At 54.4% G+C, this 25495-nt stretch overlaps 1 protein-coding gene across 4 annotated transcripts in view; it reads right to left on the reverse strand.

Annotated features, from left to right (window-relative positions):
• MAD1L1 (mitotic arrest deficient 1 like 1) overlaps window positions 1-25146 on the reverse strand; it is a 240204-nt gene extending 215058 nt beyond the window's left edge. For 2 of the 4 annotated variants that reach the window (XM_015592494.2, XM_015592496.2), the window contains exons 1-9: window positions 24841-25135; window positions 23274-23436; window positions 19746-19886; window positions 17237-17416; window positions 14661-14785; window positions 13633-13714; window positions 12141-12271; window positions 11895-12009; window positions 9651-9712 (exon numbers count right to left, since the gene is read on the reverse strand). In XM_015592494.2, coding sequence (XP_015447980.1) covers window positions 9651-9712; window positions 11895-12009; window positions 12141-12271; window positions 13633-13714; window positions 14661-14785; window positions 17237-17416; window positions 19746-19886; window positions 23274-23423 — 986 coding nt within the window. In that variant the 5' untranslated portion in view covers window positions 23424-23436; window positions 24841-25135. Of the gene's footprint in view, window positions 1-9650; window positions 9713-11894; window positions 12010-12140; window positions 12272-13632; window positions 13715-14660; window positions 14786-17236; window positions 17417-19745; window positions 19887-23273; window positions 23437-24840 lie in introns of all 4 variants that reach the window. The other 2 variants (XM_015592495.2, XM_025049564.1) reach the window with 2 other exon arrangements.
• Window positions 25147-25495: the final 349 nt, after the last annotated feature.

Consider the following 25495-nt stretch of genomic DNA (forward strand, 5'->3'; position numbering starts at 1 on the left):
GAAGCCTGACGATCCCACGAGGGAGCTCGGTGCGCAGCTCTGAGACCATCTCGCTCACAGGCTGTGCTCCCAACATGGGGTCCGGGCTGCCCAAAGCTGCAGAGGCCAGAAAGTGCAGGCACAAGAACCCAAGCCAAGGCCTGGTCACCACCACTGGCCCACAAGATTGGGAGTGTCAGAAGTGGCAGCAGTCTGTGAACGGGCAAAATACAGACATGCCATCCCAGCCCGGCTACCAGCTGTCCTGGGAGCTCAGGGTCCTCTGAATGATCCCCAAGGAAATCCAAACATCCAATTCTCCACCCAAAGGACACACAGAAGCAGTTGGGGAAAGCATCCACTGGTGAGGAGCCAGCCACTCCTCGGCACTTCCTCAGGTCCTGCATCTCGGACTGACGAGGGGCAGCCTGATCGAATGGGAGCTGTTAGTGTGTCCACCTCCCGCTGCCAGGACAGACATTCAGGACACTCAATGCTCGGGGCCCAGAGACACAGATGACTTGGACTCACCCAAGGATTCAAGGGACAGGCTGAAGAGCTGAGCCTGGACTCAGTACTGTAAGAGACTGAGAAGTAATCGAGAAAGGAAGAAACAAAGCGACTTTTTAAAAAAAACAATTAGAGTCTGGTGCAGTGCCATCTAGAAAGCATTTCTTTCACATTCTCTACAATGCTGTGAAGCCCGCAGCCACGTGCCTGCTCTGAGCACACACAGTCAGAGCGAGTAGCACAGTGGGGTCCCCCAGAGCTTCCGGTCCGCCCAAACCCATCTGGAGCAAAGCTGCAAGGGCCCATGGGCAAGAGCGAGCCTGTCGGGACGCGGCTCACTCGCTGTACACTTTGCTGCACAGGTCCACTGCTGCCAGCGGGCAGAGGCCAGCCATCATCACTGCAAACTCATACCAGAAACCCCAGTGGGAGATGGTGGGGGCTGCTCCCCCAAGCCCCTGATGGGGCTGCACCTAAAGAATGACCGCTGTCAGGAAGCGCTCGGCTACACTTGTTTTCTGACTCCCGCGGGGACACGACAGCATGGATAACGCAGGGGCCTTGACGCAGCAGCCATGTGAGCCAAAAGAGGCCCCGGCTAAGTCACCACTAATCAGACACAAAAGCACAAAAACAGCCATCGCAATGGCCCCACGCACAAGCGTTTAGAAAAGGCCCACTGGACACCAGACGCAGAGGCTCTAAACACAAGCCCCTGCTCTCGAGTCACACATCTTCGGGCTGAAGAAAACAGTGAAGCAAACACACACAACTTCCAAGGCAGGCAGAAGCGGACTCAGCCACCAGGAGAAGGGGCTGCAGTTTAGAGGATGACGGCGATGCGTGAGAATGGCTCTCCGGGAGGACACAGAGAGCTCTGCAGGCACTCTGAGGGGAGGACATGAAGGCTCGGGGCCCCAGGGCCTGGGAAGCCACACATCACAGATGCAGATGTGCAGGCTGAGGGAGGGCCCCGTGTGGCTGAAGTCTTTCTCCAGACCTCAGCTCCCGAGAACGGCTCATGGTCAATGGATAAGTGAATAAATGAACGAAAGATAAAAAAAGCACATGGCTGAGACCACCGAGGTACTGGCATGCAAGGCCAAAAGGCAGAGCCAGGCCCACAAGAGCCCAGAAGGTAAAGCATTTCTCCTTTCCCCTCCCTCCCTCCCGTGCCTCCCAAGAAAACCAAGCAAGATCAATTAAAAGGGACCAAGACGCCTGACAGTCCACCCACCTTCCCAAGCACCAACAGCACTTCTTGTACTGATCGACCCAATACCTAGGTAATCAGAAATCACGAACTCAGTAACCAGGGTAATCGAAGTGTCCAGGGTGGTCAATGAGACCCTTTCGTAGGAGGAAATTATACACTCCCCCTCGCTGTCCTCCTAATTGGCCTCACACATCAAGGGAAACTAGGCCCTAAGACTTGTCATCTGGCCAGCCTACAAATGTTTTTGAAGAATGTCCGGGTCAGCACTTGGAGGTACCAACTCTCACTCCAGGTGATGGGCCGGCAGTTTCAGGAAGTGGGGGCCAGCCGCAGGCTTCAAAGTCAGCAATACCCGCCTCCTTTTCCACCTCCCCTGCAACCCCTCCATTCCATCAAAGCTGCACGCACACTGACAGGTACATGACGCCCTCCCAGCCCGACTGAAACCAGGCCAGACTCAGGCACAAAGGGGCAGGGGAAGGAGCCAAACCACAGAGGCACCCTTGCCACGAGCCAGTTCTGCCCTCCCTGAAATTAGAGGCTTGTCTGCAGAGGGACTCAACATGCGTCCTGTGCTCATTTAATAAGGTCCCCGCCAATATGAACTGCGAAGCAGACTTTCTAAAATCCAAACCGCTGGAGAGCCCTGCCCTCCTCATTTCCCTGTGACTTCACTGTGAATCTCTGCCAAAAGCTTTGCAAGCGTACTGCCCAAAGTAGGCGAGGACGCACATACGCCACGGTAGACACAGAAAGACGCACAGCGTCTCTGGAGGGCAATTTAGCACGCTCTACCAATTTCATAGGCAGGTATCTTTTGAGGCAAAAATTCCACTTTTAAAGATTTACCCAACCAATACAGCGCTGCTTATTGAAAAATAAAATGCCCACTGAAAAAACCTAAATGTCCACCAACAGGGGACTAAGGTAAATCAGAGTTCATCCACACTAACAGTACAGCTCTTCAAAAGGATTCGGCACAGCTATCTGCACTGCTGCCGAAACACTGTCGGCAATTAAGTGAAAAAAGCAAGGTGCGGCACAGTAGTATAGAAGGAGCGCCACCTGAGGGGGGTGTGCAGAGCTTGTATGTGCGCCCACACTCTAGAAAGAGACACGAGAATTTACCAGGCATCGCCTAGAAGGATGCACAGGGTGCGAGCAGTCTCACCAGCTGGCCACCTCTGGGGAGAGCCTCCAGTCCCAATCTCTGAGAACGGCACTCCCAGGCACACTAGAGCACCTGTGACGGGGGCCATGGAGCTGTGATAACAGCTCCTTGGGTGAGGCTCCCTCTGTAGAGCTTCCTTCTGTTTTAACCAACCTCATGAAATTACCGACCTCCACAGCCGGCAAGCCCCCACAGCACCTGCCCCGAGTTCCCCGGGGGCCGGGCAGATTGGCAGGCAGAACCTGGACTGGTCCTGGATGCCCATGGGCCTCTGATAAGCTCAGGGGGTAGATTCCTTTCCAAAATGAAGGCTTCAGAAAACACCCTGTCCACTGCTGACGCATCCAAGCCACCTCCAGGGCGTTCCTCCCCTGGGCAGCTCATCATAGCGAGTGCTCACGCCTTGCCGCCCAGCACAACTGAGGGGTGACGTAAGCACAAGGGTGCAGACACCTGGGTAGCCACTGCCACCACCAAGGCACAGGCGACCTGCAGCACCCATGACGGTCCTTCATGGCCCAATGCCACCACAACTGAGGACCTGAGGAGCCTCTCATCTGTGTTCTGTCACTGCAGGTCAGTTTTGCCTTAAGATTTCAAATAAATGGCATCATATGGGGTGAACTCAGTGCTTGGCTTCTTTCACTCAGCAAAGGAGATTCGTTCGCTTTTTGAATGGCCGCTGTCTGTCCGTTTTTACTGCTGAGTAGACGCCCATGGTGGAGATGTACCGTGGGCCGTGCATCCACTCACCTCCTGATGGCGTTCCCGCCGCCACGCATTTCCGCTATTATGCACACAGCCACCACGGACGTTCACGAACGAGTCTGTGTGAGGGTGCGCATTTTCATTTCTCTTGGGAAAATGCCTAGCAATGGCACTGCTGGGTCATACTGTACACACACAGAAAGCTGCAAACCAAGTTTCCAAGGCGGCTGTCATCCTCGCTGGCACAGGCACGGATGGGAGTTCCGGCTGCTCCACGTCCCCAGTAGCTGGCACGGTCGGCCTCTGATTTCAGCCATTCAACTGGGTCGGGAGTACGGCCTCGGTCTGATCTTAATCTGTATTCCCCTAACGATAACAGTGTTGAGCACTTTTCATGTCCTGTTTACCATTCATATATTTTGTAAAGTTATTTGTTCGAAGTCTCTCGCTCTTGTGTTAAAAATCTGGTCATCTTCTTAGCGATTTGGAAGAATTCTTTATATGTTCTGGTTATAAATCCTCAGTCACACGTGTGCATTGCAAATGTTTTCTCCTGGACCATGGCTTGCCTCTTCTTTTTCTTGAGTCTTTTAAGAGCAAAACTTTTTAATTATGATGAAGTCTAACCTATCAATTTTTTTCATTTATGGTTCATGTTTGTTGTGTCCTAGGAACTCTGCCAAACCCAAGCTTCCAGAAGATTTAGTTTTTACATTCAGGTGCATGCAACATTCAGTAAAGTTTTCATACTGCACACAAACACAAGGTATCTGTCTTTGTGTTATACAGGTACCCTGTTGTTTCCGTACCACTGGTTCAAAAGACTCTCTCCCACTGAATTATCTTGTCGCTTTTGATGAAAATCAATCGACTCTTTATTCTTGAACTGTTCCTGAACTTTCTATTCTGTTCCGCAGGTTAATAGGTCTCTCCTAAGACCATTACCATGCTGTCTTGATTAATGCAGTTCATAGCATCTCAAAATCAGCCATTGTAAGACCCATAACTTGTTCTTTTTCAAAACTGTTATAGCTATTCTAGCTCCTTTTCATGTTTATAGAAATTCCGGAATCGGTTTGTCGATTTCTACCAAAGCCGCCTGCTGGGACTCTGACTGGGATTGCACTGACTGCATGGATCAATTTTCGCAAACTGATATCTTAACAGTACTGAATCTTCTAATCCATGAACACAGTATCTTTCTCCATTCATTTACATTATCTTTAATTCTTCTCAGCGACATCTTAGTTTTCAGAGCACAGGTCTCACACAGTTTGTTAATCTATCCCCAAGGGTTTCGTGTTTTTGATGCTACTTTAAACAGTACGCACTTTCCACTGCTCGTTGCAGGTATGTAAAGATCCACGCTGTCTGTGTACACCATCCTCGTATCCTGTGAGCCTGCATACTCACTCTGTTCTAGTGGCTTCTAAAAGGTTCTTCGGGGTTTTCTAGGTAGATAGTTACATCACCTGCACATCTCACTTCACGGCACTGGCAGGACCTCCAACACCACAGAAGAGGAGAACGAGTCAGTGACCTGGCCTCACCCCTCGTCTTCCACCCACACCCCACGCTGGCTGTGGGGTTTGCAGACGACCTTCATCTTGCTGCGGAAGCTCCCTCCTATTCCTAGTTTGCTAAGTTTTTAATCATGATCGGGTGTTGAGTTTTTACAAATGCTTCTTCTGCCTCTATTGAAACGACCATATGTTTTCTTCCTTCTTTAGTCTACTAAAATAGTAAATTGCATTGATTATTTTTCTGAGGATCAGCATCCAGTATTCCTGGGATGAACTCACTTGGCTCCATTTTTCCAAACATCCTCTGTTACTCCTTCTCTTCAGTGCCCTCCGTGTCCTGCCGTGGTTGACACAGACCCACTGAAGGGTGCCTCCCGGTGTCCACCTCCATTCAATACCTTCAAATCATTCTCCCGACTGACCACGCTGCTCAGAGGCGCGGCCCAGCACGTCACAGTTCTTGCACTGCTGCTAAATCCCTCAGGCCTCCTTTCAAAGCCCTGGGAGGACACCCGAACACCAAACTCACCCACCACCCTCACCACACCAGTGTCTCGCCCGAGCACACAGGCCCCCACTCGCCCATGCCCAGCACCCTTGCACCCATGACTCTCAAAGGTGTGAGGCCAACCTGCACCTGGCCCACACGACCTGTGTGCTGGAGGCCAGGCAGCAGGCGCCACCAAGGATGGACAAATTTCCCTGGCAGACGAGGGAGCCTGACCTAAGGAGCCTCTCCACAGCTTTACACTGGATGCCCACCCACCTCCAACAACTCGGCTCCTCAGAATGTAAGAAATCCCAAACTGAGAGGCGGGTGACCACTGTCCTGCCATCTTTAAACATCAGAAGTGATCTCTGTTCCGATCAGTGAGGCCGTAGAGCCCCCGGGAACCTGGGAGAAGCCGCAGTTCGGTCCAGAGGAGCACCCACGCAGAGAATGCTCAGCCCAAACACCAGAGCCCACAGACCCCAGGGATCCACGGATCTTAAAGGAGCTGGTCAGGAAGAAAATAGGTGTGGGACAGTCAACAGTGGCTGCTGTCCAGCTAAAGGCAGGCAGGAACTGCCAGACTGCACACTCCCACACCCTGCACAACCAAGCCCTGGTTTTGGCAGGAAGTCCCATGGTGGAATGGCGGTGGGCCGGGGGCTGCCGGCAGCAGGCGCAAAGCCAGAAATCCAGACAACTGTGCAGCTCTGGGACTGGGTGGCGCCTGCGCTCACAGGGAGCCAGGGTCATCCAATGGGGGCGTGCCACCTGGTGGTGGCAGCTCTCAGAAACCCACAGAGACACTGGACACAGGCCAGAGCCTGGGATCACGACATGCCCCAAACAAGCGGCCTCAGTCCCAAAATTATGGCAATGCCCTGGCCTCAAGGCCAAACACACTCAAGCCCAGCAGGCCAGGCCCACATGCCCTCCCAGCCCCTCGAACTTCTGCTTCCAGGGAGTGTGCTGGTCCTGACCTACGGCCCTCAGTTAGAGCTGGCTGATCGGGCTTTGGGGGAGTGGTCCCTGAACTAGCATGCAAAGACCTGTATCTACACTTACCCACACGCAAATATGCGTTTTCATGGGGAGGACACCTATGACTTTCATCAGACTCTTGGAGAGATCCACGACTCCTGGTGAGAAACCAGTGTTCTAGAACAGCCCTTCCATTTACCTAAGAAACCAGTGTTCTAGAACAGCCCTTCAATTTACCAGATGTGGAGGCATAAAAGAGACCACACAACACACAGGAGCCAAACTGGGGCCAGAGAGACATCTACCCATAGTTAAGCAGGGTCTGAGACAGCCCCATCGTCATCCTGCTGCACTGAAACCCGTGAGGCCCACTCCGGGCAGATCCCACCTCCAACCACCCTGACGGCATCACCCTCAGATCACAGGCCTCCTGGAACAGTGCCTATCTCTCCCTCACGTCCCTGCTGCAGGGACCCACGCTGCGGCAATGGCCCCCATCCTTTCCCTGTGTCCCGTGTCCCATGTCCCTCTGCCCGTTTCCTACTCCCACATACAATGTCGGTAAACAGGGGATCCTCCAAGTCACCTTCTTTGCTCAGAAATCTCTAGCAACTGCCTAAGACATGGCAAAAAAAGATAGCCAATCTACTCTTCATAGTATTCAAGGTCAACCCGAGACTCAAGTCCAGCATGTGGGTTCAGCCCAGGTGTCTACATTCGTGTCAAACTCTCCAGGTGACTCCGGTGATGGACACACTCACACAAGTCTGAGACCCACTGCCTGTTACATGACACATGTAGCCACTTAAGTGATGCACAAGTAGCCGGAGGTGAAGGCCTGCCCCAAATGCCCTAGTGTGGACAGGAAAGGTAAGGAGGAGGAGCTGAGGTCCCCAGAGGACCCCCGGAGGTGGCCCAGGCATAACAAACTACGAAGCACATGAAAAAAGAAAATCTGCCCTCTGCAGGGGTCCCATGAAACGGGGACAGCGAGAACGCCCTCCTACTTTCCTAGAAGTCAGCTTCTGGCTGCTTAGAGGGACACCGCAGCCACCACCACTCGAAGTGCAGTCAGGTTTAACCACACGAGAACCATGACGGAAGCACTGCACCCCTGGCTCAGAGGAGTGTGGGCCTGAGGAGGGGCGCCCTCGCTAGGGGGAGGCAGGCCGAGACGCCAGCCAGTGCTGGCTCGTCTATTTCCCACAACAAACTCAGGCCCCTCCTTTCCTGCCTGCCTCCCACCTCTGCCAGCCCTCTGGACCACCCCTCATCTCCCACTCAGGGCCTGGCCGAGCACACACCACTCGCACGAGCATGTGACCACCCAGAACTCTGCCTGGGACGGGCCCTGCCCTGGCTGGCAGTTGGTGTGGGCCCTCAGCTTTGGAAGTCGGACCAAGAGGGCTCCAGGAACTGCTGCACTCTCCATGCTGGCCACGAAACCCTTGTGCCGATCTAGCCCGACAAAGAGCTGCTGGGCGCCGGCCCTGATGGCTTGACTGAGGTCGAGTGCTTGCGGTGCACTGGGCTCGCGAACACTCCAGCAGCATGGTCTGGTCAGGCGCCACTGGGCCTCTGATTTCCTACACAAAAGAAAAGTCACGGAGGTTTCTCTTCTGACGAGTCTCCCTGGGAGCAGGAGGGACACCTTCCGGTGTTAATAAGCCCAGAGAACAGGAGGAAGCATAAAACATCCAGGCCCTGCGTGAGTCTGGGCTCTGCAGGTGGAGTTCAAGAAGAAACAGTGGCCTCGTCTGTCCTCTGTGACTCAGCAAGGCAAGAGGAAATGAAGAGGCATTTTCAAGTGATGGGTAACAAGAGTCAATAATGCCAATCGGAACAGTCGTAGGTTTCAGAAGCAGCAGTCAGATGGCATAATTACAAACCAGCTCTTTAAAGAAAGTTCTCAATTCTGGCCCAGTGTTCAAGAAAGACAACCGAGAAGCCACAGTCTTGATATCACACAAGTAGATAAAACAGCAAAGGTCCTTTGAACAACACAGGCCCCGTGCCCCGGACTCCAAGGAGTAATCCAGAATGATCATCTTCCGCCACAGCCCCACCCCAGACTGGAGCACCCATGCAAAGACAAAGCTGCTGAGGCGGAGTCAGTCTACAGGGGGCCCCAGTGGCCAAGGGGCAGGCAGCAGAGAGCGATGCTGGAGAGAGGCAGTGGCCCGCAGGACAGGCGGTGAAAAGATGCCCGTCCTACCAATCAGAGAACAGGACGCCCAGCTCGGTCCCTCAGCCCTGCACCAGAGGGCCATCCAGCAGCCCCCACCCACTGCCCCACTCCACACCCTGCCACACCCACTGGCCTGATGTCAACACAGACTAGCTGGGGAGGCTGCTGCAGGGCTTGACTGGACAGAAGTTGTGTTTTCCTTTTTTATCTCTAATAACTTAGTTCGTTACCACTCATCACCAGCACCTACCATGAATGACTTCCCCCAGAAACGATTTCCCCCTCAGAAGATACAGAAGAGAGTCCTTTAACAGAGCCCAACGATGCAGAGTACTCTGACAGTTGCCACCACCTGGCTGGGAGCATTCCAGTTGTTTCCCAGCATAAATCATTCATTACGAACTCTACTTCATGTGCTGCTGAGCTTGACAATTCACTAGCAGTGCTCGGGATGGGAGCTGGCGGGGAGGTTAATGAAAGTGTAGCATGTGAGGACAGCCTGCTGAGGGGCAGACTTCACGCCATGGCCCACTAGTGACAAGTGTCGGTCAGCTAAGCCCCTAGGACAGGAGGGTGCTGGGCCAGGCCAAGAACCCTCAGTTTTCCTTAGGCCAGCTTGCTCCAGGTTTCCGACCCTTGGCCCTGCTTCTGATTTTAAATGAGAATGTTGTGAAGAGATGGGCAGGGAGAAGCATGGACTTCTGTGTCCCTCCCACTGTGAAAATGCCTCGCCTAGCCCAAGCCACCTGCAGGAGAGGCTTCCCAGGCAGCCATGGCCAGAGCGTCTGCCAGAGGGAGCTGAGGAGGCAGGGCCCATCCTGCCAAACGTGCCGACTGTGCAGAGAGACAGTGAGGATGCCGAGGCACCAGCACCCTCCGCCTACCTGATGCTCAAGCCTGTGGTCTGGTCCAGTCTCTCCCAGCTTTGCAGCTTCGCCAGCAGCCTCTGAAAAGACACAGAGGGTAGAACGCAGAGCACCATGCCCCATCGTCTTCTGTGCAAGGACTCCAAGCCCTCCTACTGTCCTTCTGCACCCCGGATCACCGCCTGCTGTCCCTCACCTGCTGTGTGCACACTGATCCCCACACCAAACGTCATCAAGCGAACTGACAGTGATGACGATGACTAAGTCCCCCCAGTCCTTCAGAGGAGCCTGTCCTTCCTCACTTAGGATCTGAAACAGAAACCCTCCAAGCCTGCTACACACAGCCAGATTACCTCCCAGCTGCGGAAGCCACACTGCGCGCTTATACCTCATTTGTTTCCGCAGCCATAAACTCAGTAAGATCCTAGCAGGCTAAAGGGAAAGTGGGGTAAATGCGGGGTGAGGCGGGGCGGAGGGGGCGGACAGCCTCCCGGATGGTCCTGCAGTTGTGTGGGCCCACAAGGACCACCGCCTCTCACTCCCATCTCCCAGGTGCTCCTCGGGAGAGCAGGCCATGAGGCGCGTGGACTGGGCCCGAAAGCCAGATTCCTCCCACCTTCCGTGGCTGGCCAGGCCCCGTGGGAACAAGAGGCGGTGGCAGCACGCACGCAGGCTGGCCCGCACTTGTATTCACACACCTGCCCCACACTGACCCATGTCCCAGGAAGCCGTCTGAGTCTCACTGCCCTTCCAGAATGCTAAGCAATGCGAGAGCGCAGGCCCCGTGCCTTGGCCTCGTCTCCCCTTCGCAGAGCCAAGCGCAGAGCTTCGAGTGCACTCCTGTCATTCACGGGTTTCAGCACCACAGCCGATGCTGTTGGTCCTCATTACACGGGTGAACACAGCCAGTAAGCATCCGTGGTAGGATTAAAAGAGGTGTGATTCTACAGCCAAGTCGAAACCCATTTCAAAATTAACTATGTCCAGAGGAAAAAACTGCTGAGCTCCGGAGCTATCTTTTCAGGGTAAGGTCCCCCATGAGCCAGCATCTGAGGAGCTATGCTCGTGACCCGTGATGCCCCAGGCTGGCAGTGAACCTCCTCATGGGCTCAGGGCACTGTCCAGCCATAGCCACGGAGGGCTCAAGGACCCAGCAGGGCCCCAGTGGTACGGCAGCTCTGAAAAGGAGAGAGCACTCTACGCGATTCAAAGGAGGCGGCCTGCCCTAATGGGTGGGGCAGCTGCCAAGCACAGAAGACAGTGAATGAACTTGACACTCTCACCAGACTCTGGAAACGAATGGGGAGTAGTGACTCCGTTTGTGCCAGTCGAAGCAGAGAGATGAGGCAATAGAGCACAACCACGGAGAAGCCACGCAAAGGGCAGAAACACCCTGGGCCAGGAGCTAGGAGGCCTAAGTTCTGGTCCAAACTCATGTGCACTGGGCAAGATGTGGAGGTCTCTGAACGCCAGTCTCACCTGCCCAGAGGGGAGCTAGTGTGTTTTCAGCACTGACATCCTACAATCATCTCTACGCCATCCCACAAAATGCCACCTGCAACTCCAATAGCAGGTGTGGGGGCAGAAAGTCCGCACAGGTGCGCCTTCGAGACTGAGTGGGAGCAAGGTTTCTTTCAGGTCTCCCTTGCCAACAGGGTTCCTCGGCCACCACCTGCATCACTTCTCCTGTTGCTACCGAGCGACCTAGAACAGCAGACGGGCCGGTCCACTGACAGCGCACCAGGTCAGAAGTCCGACCGCACCGGCCTCACGGGGCCAAAACCAAGGCGGGTGGCAGTGCTGCACTCCTGCAGGCTCTAAGGGAAGAATCCCTTTCCTCGTCTTTTCCACCTCCTAGAGGTGCCCACGTTCCTCGGCTCAGGGCCCCTTCCTCCACCTTCAGCGCCGTCAGCAGCAGCAGGTGCAACCTTTCTTACGTGACCTCGCTCTGACCTCCTCCGCTGCCCTCTCTTACATATAAGGACCTGTGATCACACTGGCCCACCTGGGTAACCCAGGGGAGTCACCCTACCACAGGCCAGCTGATTACTGGCACCCTTAGTTCCCCTCTGCCACCTAACAGATTCACAGTTCTGGGGATCAGGACATGGCTACCTTTGGGGGCCACTATTCTGCCCACCACAGCAGCACAGAGGAGTCCACATTTTAGGTGACCAGCTAGGATGCGGGACTGAAACATCCAGAGTCCTCTAAACAGACAGGACACCCCAGAGAGAACAGCACCCCGGATCAGGACCTCACCTCCTTCTCCAGCTCCAGGTCAACCAAATTCTCCTGCATCTTCTCCTGACGCCCCAGCTTCCGCTGAAGCCCCTCCACTTCTTCCCTGAGCAGCCCGTTGGTCTCGCGCATCTCCCTGGCAGGGCCAGAAATAAAGTCACTCAAACAGCCTCGTAACCTGGGGACGAGTCCGGGAGCCCCAGAAGCACTGGGCTGCACACTCACACCCCCAAGCTCCACCCCGGGGGAAGGGGGGGCCCGCCTCACCGCAGGTAGGCGTTCTCCTCCCTCAGCTGCTTCAGCTCCTGCTCCACCTTGGGCAACCGCACCAGCTCAGACTTCATGCTCCTCACAATCACAGCATCCTGCTCCTGCAGGGACAGCTTCTGCTCCAAATCCTGATTGAGGCCAGGGACAGAGAAAAAGTCATGGACGCCACACTGCCCCAGGGCCTCAGCAACTTTCGTGGCCCTGGTCCCCTCCAGAGCGCCTATCTCACCTGCACCAGGTGTGCCTGTGCTGGTCCTCAGCGTCCGCTCCCAGGAAGCACCCACAGTGTGTCACAGGCCAGTGTGATACTGCTGTGCTGTGCTGCCTCAGGGGCAGGAACCTAGCGCACATGTGGCACAAGGACACTCAGCAAATGCTCCCTGAATAAACAAACCGGTGAAACACCCCACTCCTCTCATGTGAGGGCTGCTTCTGTCGCCCTAGCACACACAGGTGACAAATGACTCTTCTCCAGAGTGAGGACAGCCTCTTCTGTACAATCTCTGGTCCCCTTGGGACACAACAGAGACAGCTGGCATCCATTAGTGACGAGTCAAGGAACAGGCAAAGAATATGAGACCAGGACCAAATCAGTCAGTCATTCAACAAACGCTAATGGGGTCCATCTCTGTACCAAGTACTGGGTCAAGTAGCGGGGATGGGGTGACGCAGAAGACAGATGAGATCTCTGCAAGGAAGAGCTAAGAGTGTGGTGAAGACAGGCATCAGGCGGTGCAGGCAAGTAAACTGAGAAGGGGGCCAACGGCTGCGGATAGGGGACGAGGGGCACGGCAGAGGTCATGGGGATGTGTGAAGTGTTGAGAGCCGGGGGAGGAAGGCCGGGCAGGAGGAACAGGTAAGCACTAGAGCCAGAGACTAGCAGGTGAAAGAGCAGAGGCGGGAGGGCACAGGGAATCTAGAAAGTGACAAGGTAAGTGCAGCTGGAGGGCAGCAGCCACATCACAGCGTCAGGGCACAGAGCGTGGCTATCACTCTCAAGGTGGTGGGCAGCCACTCCCGGGACCTGCAGTCGCTATCTCCCTGGCAGTGTCCTCCCCCCGTGAAGCAGCACGGCCTGCGCTTCAGAGCTTCAGAGTCAGGCCGACCTGCTTTGAGACCCGGCCCAATCACACACTAGATGTACGACCTCTCCAAGCTAATCCTGTCACCTTCACAGCACTCAGCACTACTCAAGTTGTCATGTGTTTACTTTCTTTGTGTGTCTGTTATCAGACTTCATCCACTACAATGTGAACTTCTTGGGGGCAGAAATGTGCTCCAAATTCACTGTCGCAGCCCTGGCAGCTAGCACAGTCCTGGCACGTGAAGAGATGATTGGTATAAATAGAGCATAAACACAGGCAGCAACTGTCCCCAAATGCCACTGAGCACACCCCAGATCACAAATACCTATGGGTGGCAGGAGGGCCAAGACCACCACTGTGATGCCTACCACTCACAGGCCGGGGGCTGAAACACAGCAACGCACCTTGACCTTCTGCTCCTGGTCTGCCCTCGCTTCTTGGCTGGCCTGAAGCTCCTGAATCTTCTGATTAGCTTCTTGCCATTTTCTACAAAGAAAAAAGTGTATTATGCAGAATGCGGTATGTAGTAAGGCCAACAATTCTCCTCACCCTCACCCCAAAAGCTCTCCAGTGTAGACACACACGCACACCCACACACGCACACCCACGCATGCACTCACAACACCACGCGCGCTCCCTGCAGGGACGGACCCAGGATCCTGGACTCTAGCTCCTGCCAGTGGCTCCATGGCCTTAGTCTCCTCATCAGGACAGGGTGGGTGGGCAGGTCCAGACCACCCATAAGGTCCTTCCTAGCTGTAGCAAGCCCTCAGTTCTCCTCCCTCCCCATAGCTACTGACAACTGCAGCTTTGGCTGGCCTGGTATGGCCACAGCTGAGGACCCACTCATGACTGACCACCCCCCATGACCACGGAGCGGCCAGAACTCTCCCCAGACAACATCTGCAAAGGTAAAGGCCAAGTTCTTCGGAAAACCAACCAGTCCTCTGCCCTCACCTCCTCGAGTTCCTGCACACTCCATGCCTCTGCTCAGAATGCTCTTCCTGCCAGGCCTATCCTTCACCACCCGCCTACACCGGTGGCAGGAGACCTCCTGCAAGCCTCTAAAACCCAGCTCGAACACTCCATTCCCGGGAGCTCTCTTCACGACTGATCCCTCTCTTTGTTCTCAGGACATTAAAATGCCACTCTCTTCTGGCACTTACGGTCCTGAGCTCAGAGGCCTCAGTGTCTGTTCCTGGACAGGCCGTGGACAGGGAGTACAGCATCGAAGGGCATTTGTAGCTCCTCAGAGCCTCAGCGCACACAAATTGCGTGAAGGCTGGGCGCTCACACCGCAGAGGGCACGAGACGAGCCTGGGTCTTCCACACAGCTAACTACTAGATGTGCAGGCTTCGGACTAACTCCAGGGCGGAGGCGGGCGGGCTCTCCTGGCATGGGGCAGAGAGCCCCGCCTCCACACTCACTCACCTGCGCTGCAAGCCCAGCTGCTCCTGCAGCTCCTGCTTCTCAGACTCCAGGTCCTTCACTTGCATCTCCTGGCTCATCACACTCCACTGCAGTTCTGAGATCCTGCCCTTTAACTCGCTGATGGTCTGACAGCACAGCAAGACAGACAGTTGTCACTGAGGCACTGGGCACAGATGCAGGTGAGCCTCCCACACAGAAAAGGACAAACGCCTGTCCCTCTCAGCTATCTGCTCCTTCAGAGAACATGACCAGACACCACCCCCAAACCACCCAAGAGCACCAGCCCATGCCACTTCCCATCTCCCAGGAGCTAACAGGAGAGACTAGGTCATGGTGACAGTGGCCTCAGGAGCAAGAACTGCTGCCAACCAAACAGGCCCAGGCCGCATGCCCCCCGGACATCCCCTCCCCCGAAGCAGCAGCACACCCGTCCCATCACCTTCGACCTGCACTGGTCGCCGGCACGCTCTGCGCAGCTCTTCCTGCAGACCCTGCCCTCATCGCTCGGCCTGGAATCCCTTTCCTAACCCCCCATGCCATGCCACCACTCCAGCTCCGTGCTAAAGATGTCACCTGTAAGCTAGAGCCAAGTGTCCCCTAGAAGCCAAACATGGGAGACTGAGGCTGTCCTCAGAATGCTGCCACGAAAGCCACACAGCATGGAGAGGAGCTGCCAGAATGCCATGGGGACTGAAGCACTCCCAGGCTGGAAGTGGTCGGAAAGGAAAGCCGAGGCCCGGGAAGGCCATCCCAAAGCACCGCCTCCAGGACAGCGAGCCCACTGGACACGCGCAGGCAGAACCACCGCCCTGAGCTCAAGGCAGCCTTCTGGGGCTAGCACTGCCCTTGAGACTTTCCTAGGGGAAGAGAGCACACTGGCCAACGAGCAGGGAAGGCCAACCTACTCAAAAGCATCACGTACATTAACACGTGGAAGTGTTGCCACATCAGCCTCTGGGAGCCAGACATCAACTCAAGGGATCCTACAAGCGAGGGCGAGAAAACGGACTAGGGGCACCCTCATAAGACAAGGAGGCCGCTGCACTCATTCACCTGTCCAACCGGCGCCGTCCACCCCACGTCTTCCCAGGAGAGCTGACGGCGTAGGCATCCTCCACGGCAACAATCTGTATAATTTCCTTTATTACAACAGTGACTACCAATCGGGGAGCCAAAAACAAGAAAGGTACTAAAAACACGTTTAACAATGAACTCAGAAGTCTTCCTGAACTCAACACACACACACAGCACCAGGCGCTATGCAGGATGGGACACCAAGATCAGAGGCCAGCCCCAAGGGAGAACAAGTGCTCGGGGATGCCAGGCCGTCAACAAGATGACCTGGGACAGCAGCGGGCACAGGAACCAGGGCACCGTGATCAGAGAACACACTTGGGGGCTGAGTGCAGGCTTTTGACTTTAGACCGGGTGACCAAGGACAGCTTCTCTGAGGAGATGAAAAGTAAGACACATGGTCCTGTGTCCCAACTGGCCAAAACCTTCCCACACTGGGCCCCACTGGGCACCGTCTCTGCAACTTCTGTGGTGAGGATGTCCCCCTCTGGCCCTTCACTGATCAGCATGCAGGACTTGTCTCCCCTGAGGGCCTCCCGGATGGAGCACAGGCAGCTCGCAGAGGGCGGGCGGGGGACTTGTCTTGAGGCCGATCCTAGCTCCTCTCCTGCCAACACCCACGTCAGAAGACAGATGTCGGAACAACCTTAACATTCTCTCCAGTGTCGCCAAGGCAAAAATAACCTGGGGCCTGCTTCCAAAGCTGCCACCTCGAGAATGCCTCGCAGAGATGGAATACTAATGACCCGCGCCAACCCCCGCCCTTCAGCAGCATTTCGTCTTTCTCCTCGAAGCATCTGTGATCTTGAGCAGCACAGCGAAGGCACCAGAAAAGGTCAGAAGAGGGCACTTTCCACCAGCATCAACGTCTGGGCTGTTTCTGAAATTTATACAACCTTCAATTGATAGAGACAGCAAGGACGCTACAGTTCATCGACGCTCTGGTTTCAAAGATACTCTCAGATGCTAAGAGACTTTGCTAGTAATCAAAGGAATGCAAATCCAGAGGAACCTACTTATATCTTCGGGGGGGAAAAAACACCCACCGCGGGAGTATTTCCAGAAAATACCACCGTCCATAACAGGTAAGGCTACAATGGAAGGAGAATAGTCAACAATGGCTGTTTAGTACAACACGGCAACTGGAAGACAAAGCGACAGAGACAGCTGGAGCTGGTGCCCTTTTAATCTCACTCCTAGGGATTAGTTCAAATAAAAAAGCTGCATTCATGAAGCTATCTGCTGCATATATGCTTGTGCACGCATAAGAAACCAAAGCACTCGGAAATGACAAAAAATAGATTCATCAACCATTAGAAATCATGATTACAAAGACCAAAAAAAGTGTTCAAGTCATCAACTCAAAGCCACAGACTGGAAAGTTCACCTCTTCACTGAGATCACAACCATGCAAACCACAGGCGCGCACGAGGGGCACCAGACACGGGACACGGCAGTGCTCTGGTGGCGGAGGCCTGGGAGCTCGGGCTGGCGCCCCTCACCTCGCCCGCCTCGGCCAGGCCGTCCTCCTTCTCTCGCAGCTTCCTGCTGGCCACGTCCAGGCTCTGCTTACACAGCCTGCTGTGCTCCAGCTGCTCCTTCATCTTCTCCTCTGCCTCCGCCTCCCGCTCTTGAAGCTGCCGAATGCGTGCCAGAAGCTCCTGGTTGCGGTCCACCTCGCGCTGCCGAGAGAGGAGGAGCTGGTGAGAGCGAGGTGGAGCACGGAAACCCCAGCCATCCTCCCACAGGCCAGGACCGAGGCCCAGACAAGACCCACCCAGGAGCCAGGAGTGAGGTCAACAGCACACAGTTCTCACCCCGGGACCTGCAGGAGGACACTTAGAATCATTACTCCGCAGTGGCATTTGCCAACTTGACCATCTGCAGGGAGGAGACGGACAGTGAAAATCCCAAACACAGACTCAGCCTTGGAAAGGAGCCTCCACGCTCTGGAGTACCAGCAGCTCCCGTCTGCCCACACACCGACCACCAACACAATGCCACAGCATGCCCCCAACCAGGCAGGGACAGCCGGCCTGCAGACAGCAACAGCTGACCCAGGGCCCCCCTCTGCCGTGAAGGCGCGTTATGGCCCGGAAACCTTCAGATCCACCCTATACTCGTCTCCTCAGGGGCAGCATGGCTTGGGCTGGTAAGGAGGACACAGAACTAAGATTCCTCCCTCTGACGATCCCTGGGGGTCGTAAAGGCCGACTCGGCCACTGAGATCATTACTCTCAGCACAAGGAGCAAAGGGACCACAAAGTGGGAGCCAGAGTCCTGGAGGCAAAGGCCGTGAATCTGTTATATGGAACCAAACACTGCTGACCTCTGACCTCTCTCATCAGGAAACTGAGACACAGAAGCTTCCTCTAAGGACCATCTGGTACTCCCAGGGCCGGCCTTACTCAGAGCGAGCACTTAGACCAGGCCATCCAGCCCAGCACCACATAGGCCCTGCAGCAAAGGCACCTTCCACAATGCAGGAGTGAGGCCCTCAGGCTGCACCGGGCCCCAGTCCACACTTCACAGGGAGAGATGTGGCATGTGCACTCGGGCTGCCAGTCCTGAACACACGTGGGGCAGCCCAGGCAAGTCCCCCGACACCAATATCTCAGCATCTAACAGGTATTTCCACATGGGAGGGCTGAGATTCCCAGCCACCTGTCCTCCCCACTCACTGCCAAACTGTTGGTCCCTGAAAAACCACTAGAGATGCCCAAGACTCAAAGGAACAATTTGAAAACCACGGGCTCAGATGGGCTCAGGGCTCCCTGCAGCAGTGTCTACAGCAGGGAAGGATAGGCCTGTCAGGGGGAGGCCCAGGATTAAGCTCAGTCAGCTCTGCACACTTGGATTTTCCCGTGAAAGACATGCAGCGACCCTGCGGCCATCTCCCTCTTGTTCAAATGTTTTCTGAGCACCTTTAAGGTGCCACAGCCTGTGCTGGACACTGGAGATCCAGGGCAGTCAGAACAGGCCCTGTCCTCAAGGGACTCATGGCCAAGAGAAACTCCAACAGCTTCACATCCCATGCCTTCTACCTGAGAGCCAGGGCTGTGCCACCAACTCCATGGTCGCCACGGTCCCCACAGTCCAGTGACCCCTGTGCCTACCTCCCTGTCCCTAATAAGGGCACTCTGATACCTGCAAGATTCCCAAGGCCTCTCCCTCCTGCTTCCCACTGGTTCCCCCAGGACTGCCCCTCCGAGGACAACCTAGAACATCAGCGAGAGCCCCGCCTCAGAGAAACACTACTTGGGCAGTTCCAGGGCCAACACAAGCCACATCTCTGGGCTACTGAGCCCTCGCAATGCACCACAGCCAGGAGTCTGCACGCCAGGTTCAAACGCATCCAATTAGCAGACCCTAGCTATTTTTGAAGACCCTAGCTACTTTTACAGAGACCAGTAAAGCATGCACATGTGCCACAGAAGGCAAGAATGGAGCCAGACATCCACCTACAGGGAAAGCAGAGGCCAGAGGCTCTGTGGTCTGACGCTCTGCACGAATCTTGGCAGCATTTCCACACTCATCAGCATTTCCTGAAAACCCTGCAAAGTGCTGTTAATCAAAGCCAAGGAAGCAAGGGATTTACATGCAAAGTGAAAACCTAACCCTCTGGGTAATGGGGGTTGCACCTTCCCAGCCTACTGTGGGTGAGCCAGGGGCAGGATGAAGCAGCCCCCAAGACTGGGGCTCTTTGCTCTGAGGCTCTATAACCATTTGAGCAACACCCAACCTAGATCCAAGACCCCTATAAAACCTGGTGACTTTCTAAGCCTGTCACCCCCGTGCAACCTGGTATTTCTGCCAGGTCTGCATTCCAATTCTCTCAGAGGGAGGGAGAAACCAGGAGGCCCAGCAGAGAGGAACGCCCGCCAGCACTCGTGCTGCCTTCCTGGAGGAGTCAGGCACAGGGGTCATCTGCGGCCTAAGAAGGCAGGCCCCCGGCCGGCGCGGCTCATTTCTCACGGCTGGCGGGTGCGGGCCTGGCCAGCCCGAACCTACCTCATAGCTCCTGGCACTGGTGCTGGCTGCTCGCTCCAGCTCCACTCGAGCCCTCTTGTGACTCAGCTCCATCTGCATTTTCTCTCGCTCCACCTGGATGACGTGAGACTTCGAACGGATCTGCTCTGCTCGTTCTTCCAACTGACCAGGTCATGCCCAAAGGAAAGACAGAATCCTCAATAGCTGCGTCAAACAGGCGAGTAGCTCATTCAACATTCACTCACTGGGCACCTGCCCCCAAGAAGGCCCGTGCTCAGCCCTGGGGAAAAAGGAAGAAGTTGGGTCTCTAGATGGGCGATGGCCCCAGTGAGGCAGCAAGCACAGAGAAGATGACAAAGGAGAAGAGAAGGGTATGTTTTAAGATGACAGTCACTGGTGCAGGCTCATTTTAAAAAAGAGGGCCTATCAGTTTCCCACTGTGTAACAGATTACCAAACCTAGCAGCGTGCAACACTCGTAATGTGAGCTGTCAATCCTGCTGGTTAGAAGGCCAGGCACACGTGGCCAGGTTCTCTGAGCAGAGTCTCACAGGCCAAACTCAACAGTCGGCTGGGCTGTGTCCTCATCTGAGCCCAGGATCCTCTTCCACACTCACAGGGCTTTACGACTGAGGTCCACTTCCTTGTTGGCTGTCGGCCATCAGCTGCTGTAGATCCTAGAGGCTACCCACATTCCCTGCCAGCTCCAAAGCCAAGCAGGAAGAAGCACCCACATGTGGACCCCTCTCCTGCTCTGCATCTCCGACCTCTCAGTCTGATCTCTCAATCTAGAATTTAAAGGCTCACCTGATTAGGTCAGGCCCACCCAGGTCTTTCCTGCATTTTAAGGTCAGCTGACTTGGGGCTTTAATTTTATCTGTAAAATCCCTTCTCTTACAATTAACTGATTTGAGATCTTAGTTAAATTTGCAAAATCTCATTGCCATAACACCTAGTTACTACAATTTGATTACATGGGAGAGCGTGTGGCCCACCGAGGGCCATCTTAGAAGTCCGTTTCCCACAGACGCCAGGTAAATAAAGGCAAGTTCAAGCCTTGAAGGGCCTCACAAGACACACCAAACAGTTTCACAGGCTCACTGACTATAAGGGCCTCTTCCTCAGGTAGGCTAGTGCCTGACCACTCCAAGAATGGTCTTCAGTCCAGAACACACACCTACAGGGCACTTAACAAACATGCAGAGACTCAGGCCACACCCCAGAAACACCAAATCAGAATCTTCCTTTTAAACATATTTTTTGTGGATTCACATGTACAATAAAGCTTGAGAAGCACTGGACTAGAGCAAGTGGTTCTCAATTCAATCAGGGACACTTGGCAATGGCCACGAACGCTGCTGAATGTCACGAGAGGATGGTAGTATGTGTGTGCTACTGGCATCCAGTGGGTAGAGGTCAGGGATGCTGCTAAACACCCTTCGATGCACAGGAAAGTCCTGCAGAACAAAGAATTATCTAGCCCAAAATGCCAACAGTGCCAAGAGTGAGAAATCCCAGCCAGAGAAAAGGCACTTTCTCCGCCCCTCCCCTCATGCTCCTTGGGAGCCTAAGCACACACACCCTTGACCCCTCCGACATTTTCTCTCATTTCAATTCCCACCTGTTAACATTTGGAAATTCCTAACCCTACTGCCCATCAAACTCGCTGCCCTTCCTAATCTCACTCGATTATCTACAGCTAGGGCCCAGCTCCAGGATACACCACCGCAGAGGGACCAGAGGTCCCAGAGACACAGTATCCCTGGACCATATCTTCCTCAAACATCAACTGTATTTGAAAGAAACTGAAACATTTTTATGTTTACACAAACACTGACGTGTAGCAGAATTTATAACACCCTCAAACAGAAACAGCAACCTTAAAAAAAAGGAAGAGGGTAGGGGATGGTGGGCAAGAAATACTGATCTCTGCTCTCCAGGCTCCCCAGACCTGCAGTGTTCCCAGTTTCCTCACCTGCCAGTTTGGGTGGGGGTGTACAATAGGAAAGAACCACTGACTGAAGTCCTAAGACAGGTCAGGGCCCTGAGACAGGTACTTGGGTAGCATGACTATAACCAGCTCACTCTGGCTTTGCCACTCATTTATTGACCCCTCTCCTGCGGACGCCCTCATAGCACTAGCTGAGTAAGAACAGGGGACCTCCAAAATTCTAGATTCCATAGTCCTGACAGGCCAAAAGTTTCCAGGCATTTGCATCAATAAAATAACATTTGTAGACCTGCGAGCAAGGATCAAATAAAAAAAACTATAACCTGTTATCAGCATCGTTTTATTAAAAAGTGTATTACCAGCATCATTTCATGAGTGTTTTAACACCTAAAACGAAAATAAAAGACTTAATTTTAGAATAAAAAAACAGTCTTTGCCAAAAAAGGGCACTGAGCAACTTAGTCCACTAACAAAGAGAAGGTGATTCAATTGTTCAGCAAACCAATACATGCAAAGACATCGGCCTCTGTTCCGCCAAGCGCAAGCTGCCTGGGTCTCACCGGGGCACCCAGAGCAACAGGAAACCACGTCTGGCACAGGACACTATCGCAGGATGGCTCCAGCAGCACACGCCAGTGGACAGGGAAGGAGGAACACAAGCAGGGAAGTCAGGGAACGCCTGAGGCAGTGGTCCTGGGCGAGGCTGCAGACCACGCCCCTTCCCAGGGTGGGCCCCGTGATCTCTGCCTCAACCAGGACTGAACCCACAACACTTTAGAGCTGGAAATCCTTCAGGAGACCTGACCCCTTTAAACTGCATCTACCATTAGCACTGCCAAGAACTTAAAACATAGTGAAATAACACTACAATCAGAAAAAAAACTCTAAAAATCACTGATGGCAGACTGAAACCAAGATCTGGAAATGGTTCCCCCAAGGACTAAGATCTCTGCTCTCCCAATCCTTTGCTCACTACCCTGGCTTTCCCTCCAGGCTGACCAAGAACCTAACACAGCCTTTAAGGGAGCCAGCAGCTGGTTGGGCAATTGGTGGCCATGCTCCCAGGCAGTCCAGCTTTCCGTCCCCATCACCATTGCCTGTGAGCTCCGCACGGTGAGTGCAGCGCTCAGCAGCAGACCCGCTCTGAGTGCTGGTAAACCAGGCTTTTACGCCAGCACAGTTCAGGGCCAGACCATGGCTTCTATGGCTTTCCAAAACTATAAACACCCGTGTTAGACATCTGGGAGATAGCCAGCTGGCCTCCTGGCCTCCTGCCCTCAACTACAGTAAGTCCTCACTTAATGTCATTCATACATTCTGTGACTTTGAGTGAAAAGACGGGTAATAAACCCAATTTTACCGTAAACTGATACACACAAGAGTTGAGTTCCTACAGCATCTTACCAACCTAAGAAATGAAACGATGTTTTTCGAGGACCTGCTGTATATGGAATTTGAACGACCTATCTAAGGGCAGGAGTCTTTACTCAAGAGGCCCCAACACATGTCACACATCTGAACTACATGGAACTTGAAGAGGCCCCACCTAAGGACAGGTGTCTTCACTCAGAGACCCCTATCCCAACACATGGCACTCACCTGCATGCTCTGCTGGTACTGCATCTGCAGAGAACCCTGGGCAGAGGTAGAAACATCCAGTCCAATTCCTCCCTCCACTCGCTGAGAAATGAAGTTGTTCAAAGATCTCAGGGAGGACAGGACAGTGGTGTTTTCCCCCAGGTCTTCCATGGCCACGTCCCTTCTGGAGGAAGACAAGGGAGGGGTCACAGCAAGCCCTTCCATACAACTTCAGCTCTGCCAGCTGCCCAGAGGAAGCCCCACACTGCTAGCACTCTCTCAGAGCCCTTAAAATATTCCAGTATCCATAACCACATTCTGCAGGGTTAACTGGGAGCCCATGCTACTGGTTTACCAGAGAAGAAATGGAGGCATAAAAAGCAATACGCCACCAAGCCGCTGTCAGGACGATGACCTGCACACCCGCAGGACAGACAGCTCCCAGAAGATGTTCAACAGTCCGGTGGCACACCTCCCACGTAAGCACTCAAAAAAAGCCTCACTTCTGGGAATCAGAAACGAAGCACGGAACAGTGGCCATAAGGATGATGACGACCACAGCACTGCTGCTAACGATGCCATTAATAAAGTACTACTATTTTCAACCAGGTACCAGAAAGAAAGGTATGCAACATTTACTGGGCACCAACACTCCTTGAGCCTCAGTTTCCTCATCTGTAAATTGAGATCATAAAACCTACTTTGCAAAGTGGTTGTGAAGGTTACAGTGACTGTAAGTCTTTCAGAGGCAGATGATGCGACTGTTGCCACACAGTTTGACTATCATTCTGCTTGTAATCTGACATATGACATCTCAATCTTCACAATGGTGGATGAATTAGGTTTTTTTACACATATTTTAGAGATGACATAAAATGAGGCTTCAAAAAGTTATAGAACTGCGATTGGAACCTGAGTCTGTCTGGCTCTAAAGGTTGAGTGTACGCCACAAGCCAATGCATGAAGTGCTGAGGACAAGCAGCAGCAAAGAACGTGCATCCCCAAACCTGTGCTTATTATGGCCTCACACCAACCCTGCTGAGCAGAAGTGGGGGAGTGTCCCAGACAGTTAACAGCCCACAGGTGTGAATTCATACTGGTGCTGTTTTCCTCTTAGGAAAAGCTAGCTCTCACTGATTTCTCCTAAGGATTAGATTGAAACATCAACCCCCACCCAAAACAAACAAACAAACAAACAAACACCCAGGATGTGAGGGATCTTGGTTTGCTTCTGAATTTCCCACTTAACAAGAACGGCGCACTGTGCACGCAGAGCCCTGGTCTCGGATAGGCCGTCACTCCCACCCCCGCACGTTGGCGACGGAGCTGTTCTCCCCACCTCTCATTCCGGCTATAAATGGAGAATGGATTGAGAGAGAGAGGACAGGAGGGGCACTCAGGGTGCTGGGAGCCCGCACACACAGGCCTGTATGGCAGGAGGCTGCAAAGCTAATCCACTTGCCAAGATCGGAGTAGGGCCACCCGTTCCCACAATAGGAAACTTAGCCAATACATCTATCCTCTTCCCAAGAAGCCGTGCCTGTGAGAACTGACTCGTGCCATACACTAGACCGAAAAGAGCACATACGTTTTCAACTGCCCGGCACCAAGCTCCGGAAGGCACGCAACAAGGCGGCAGCTCAAACTCCATCCAAGAGACGAAGCTCGCAGCAAGCTCGCTGTGCCTCTGAACTGCCCTCAGCAGAGCCCGGGGCTGGGAGTCCAAAGCGCACCGCCGCTCGACTGCCCTTCTCGTCCCCTGCAACAGGACGAGTACGGAAACCTCAACAAGTTACAGGGGGTCACCAGCCCGACAGCACGCGCGGCCAGGGGCACCGCCGCGCCGGCGGCGGAGGTCGCCACAGGCCGTGCTTTCTCCCAGCTCGCGCCGGGGAGGGACGCAGGCCCCGCCCTGCGGGCCGGAGCCGGGTGACAAGGGGCAGCGACCACCACTCTCCGCGCAACCGGAGACCGGGGCGGGGGAGGGGAGGTTAGGACAGTACAGGTGACACCGGAAGCGCGGCACTCCGGGGAATGGCACCCCCTCGAACCCCTGGACAGTCTCCGGAAAGCCGCCCCCCACTCCTCCGCCGCGCCCCTCGACCCTCGTGGACGCCGGCCACGTCCGGCTGCTGCTGGTCAGCGAGGATGCCTGGGGGCGGGGGCGCGGGGATGCGGAGGGGAGCTGGGGCTGGGCCCGGGCCCAGGCTCGGGAGGACAGCACGGAGCGGGGCGCCGGGGGG

Source organism: Pteropus alecto, unplaced genomic scaffold (assembly GCF_000325575.1).
Source record: "Pteropus alecto unplaced genomic scaffold, ASM32557v1 scaffold56, whole genome shotgun sequence".
Lineage (NCBI taxonomy): Eukaryota > Metazoa > Chordata > Mammalia > Chiroptera > Pteropodidae > Pteropus > Pteropus alecto.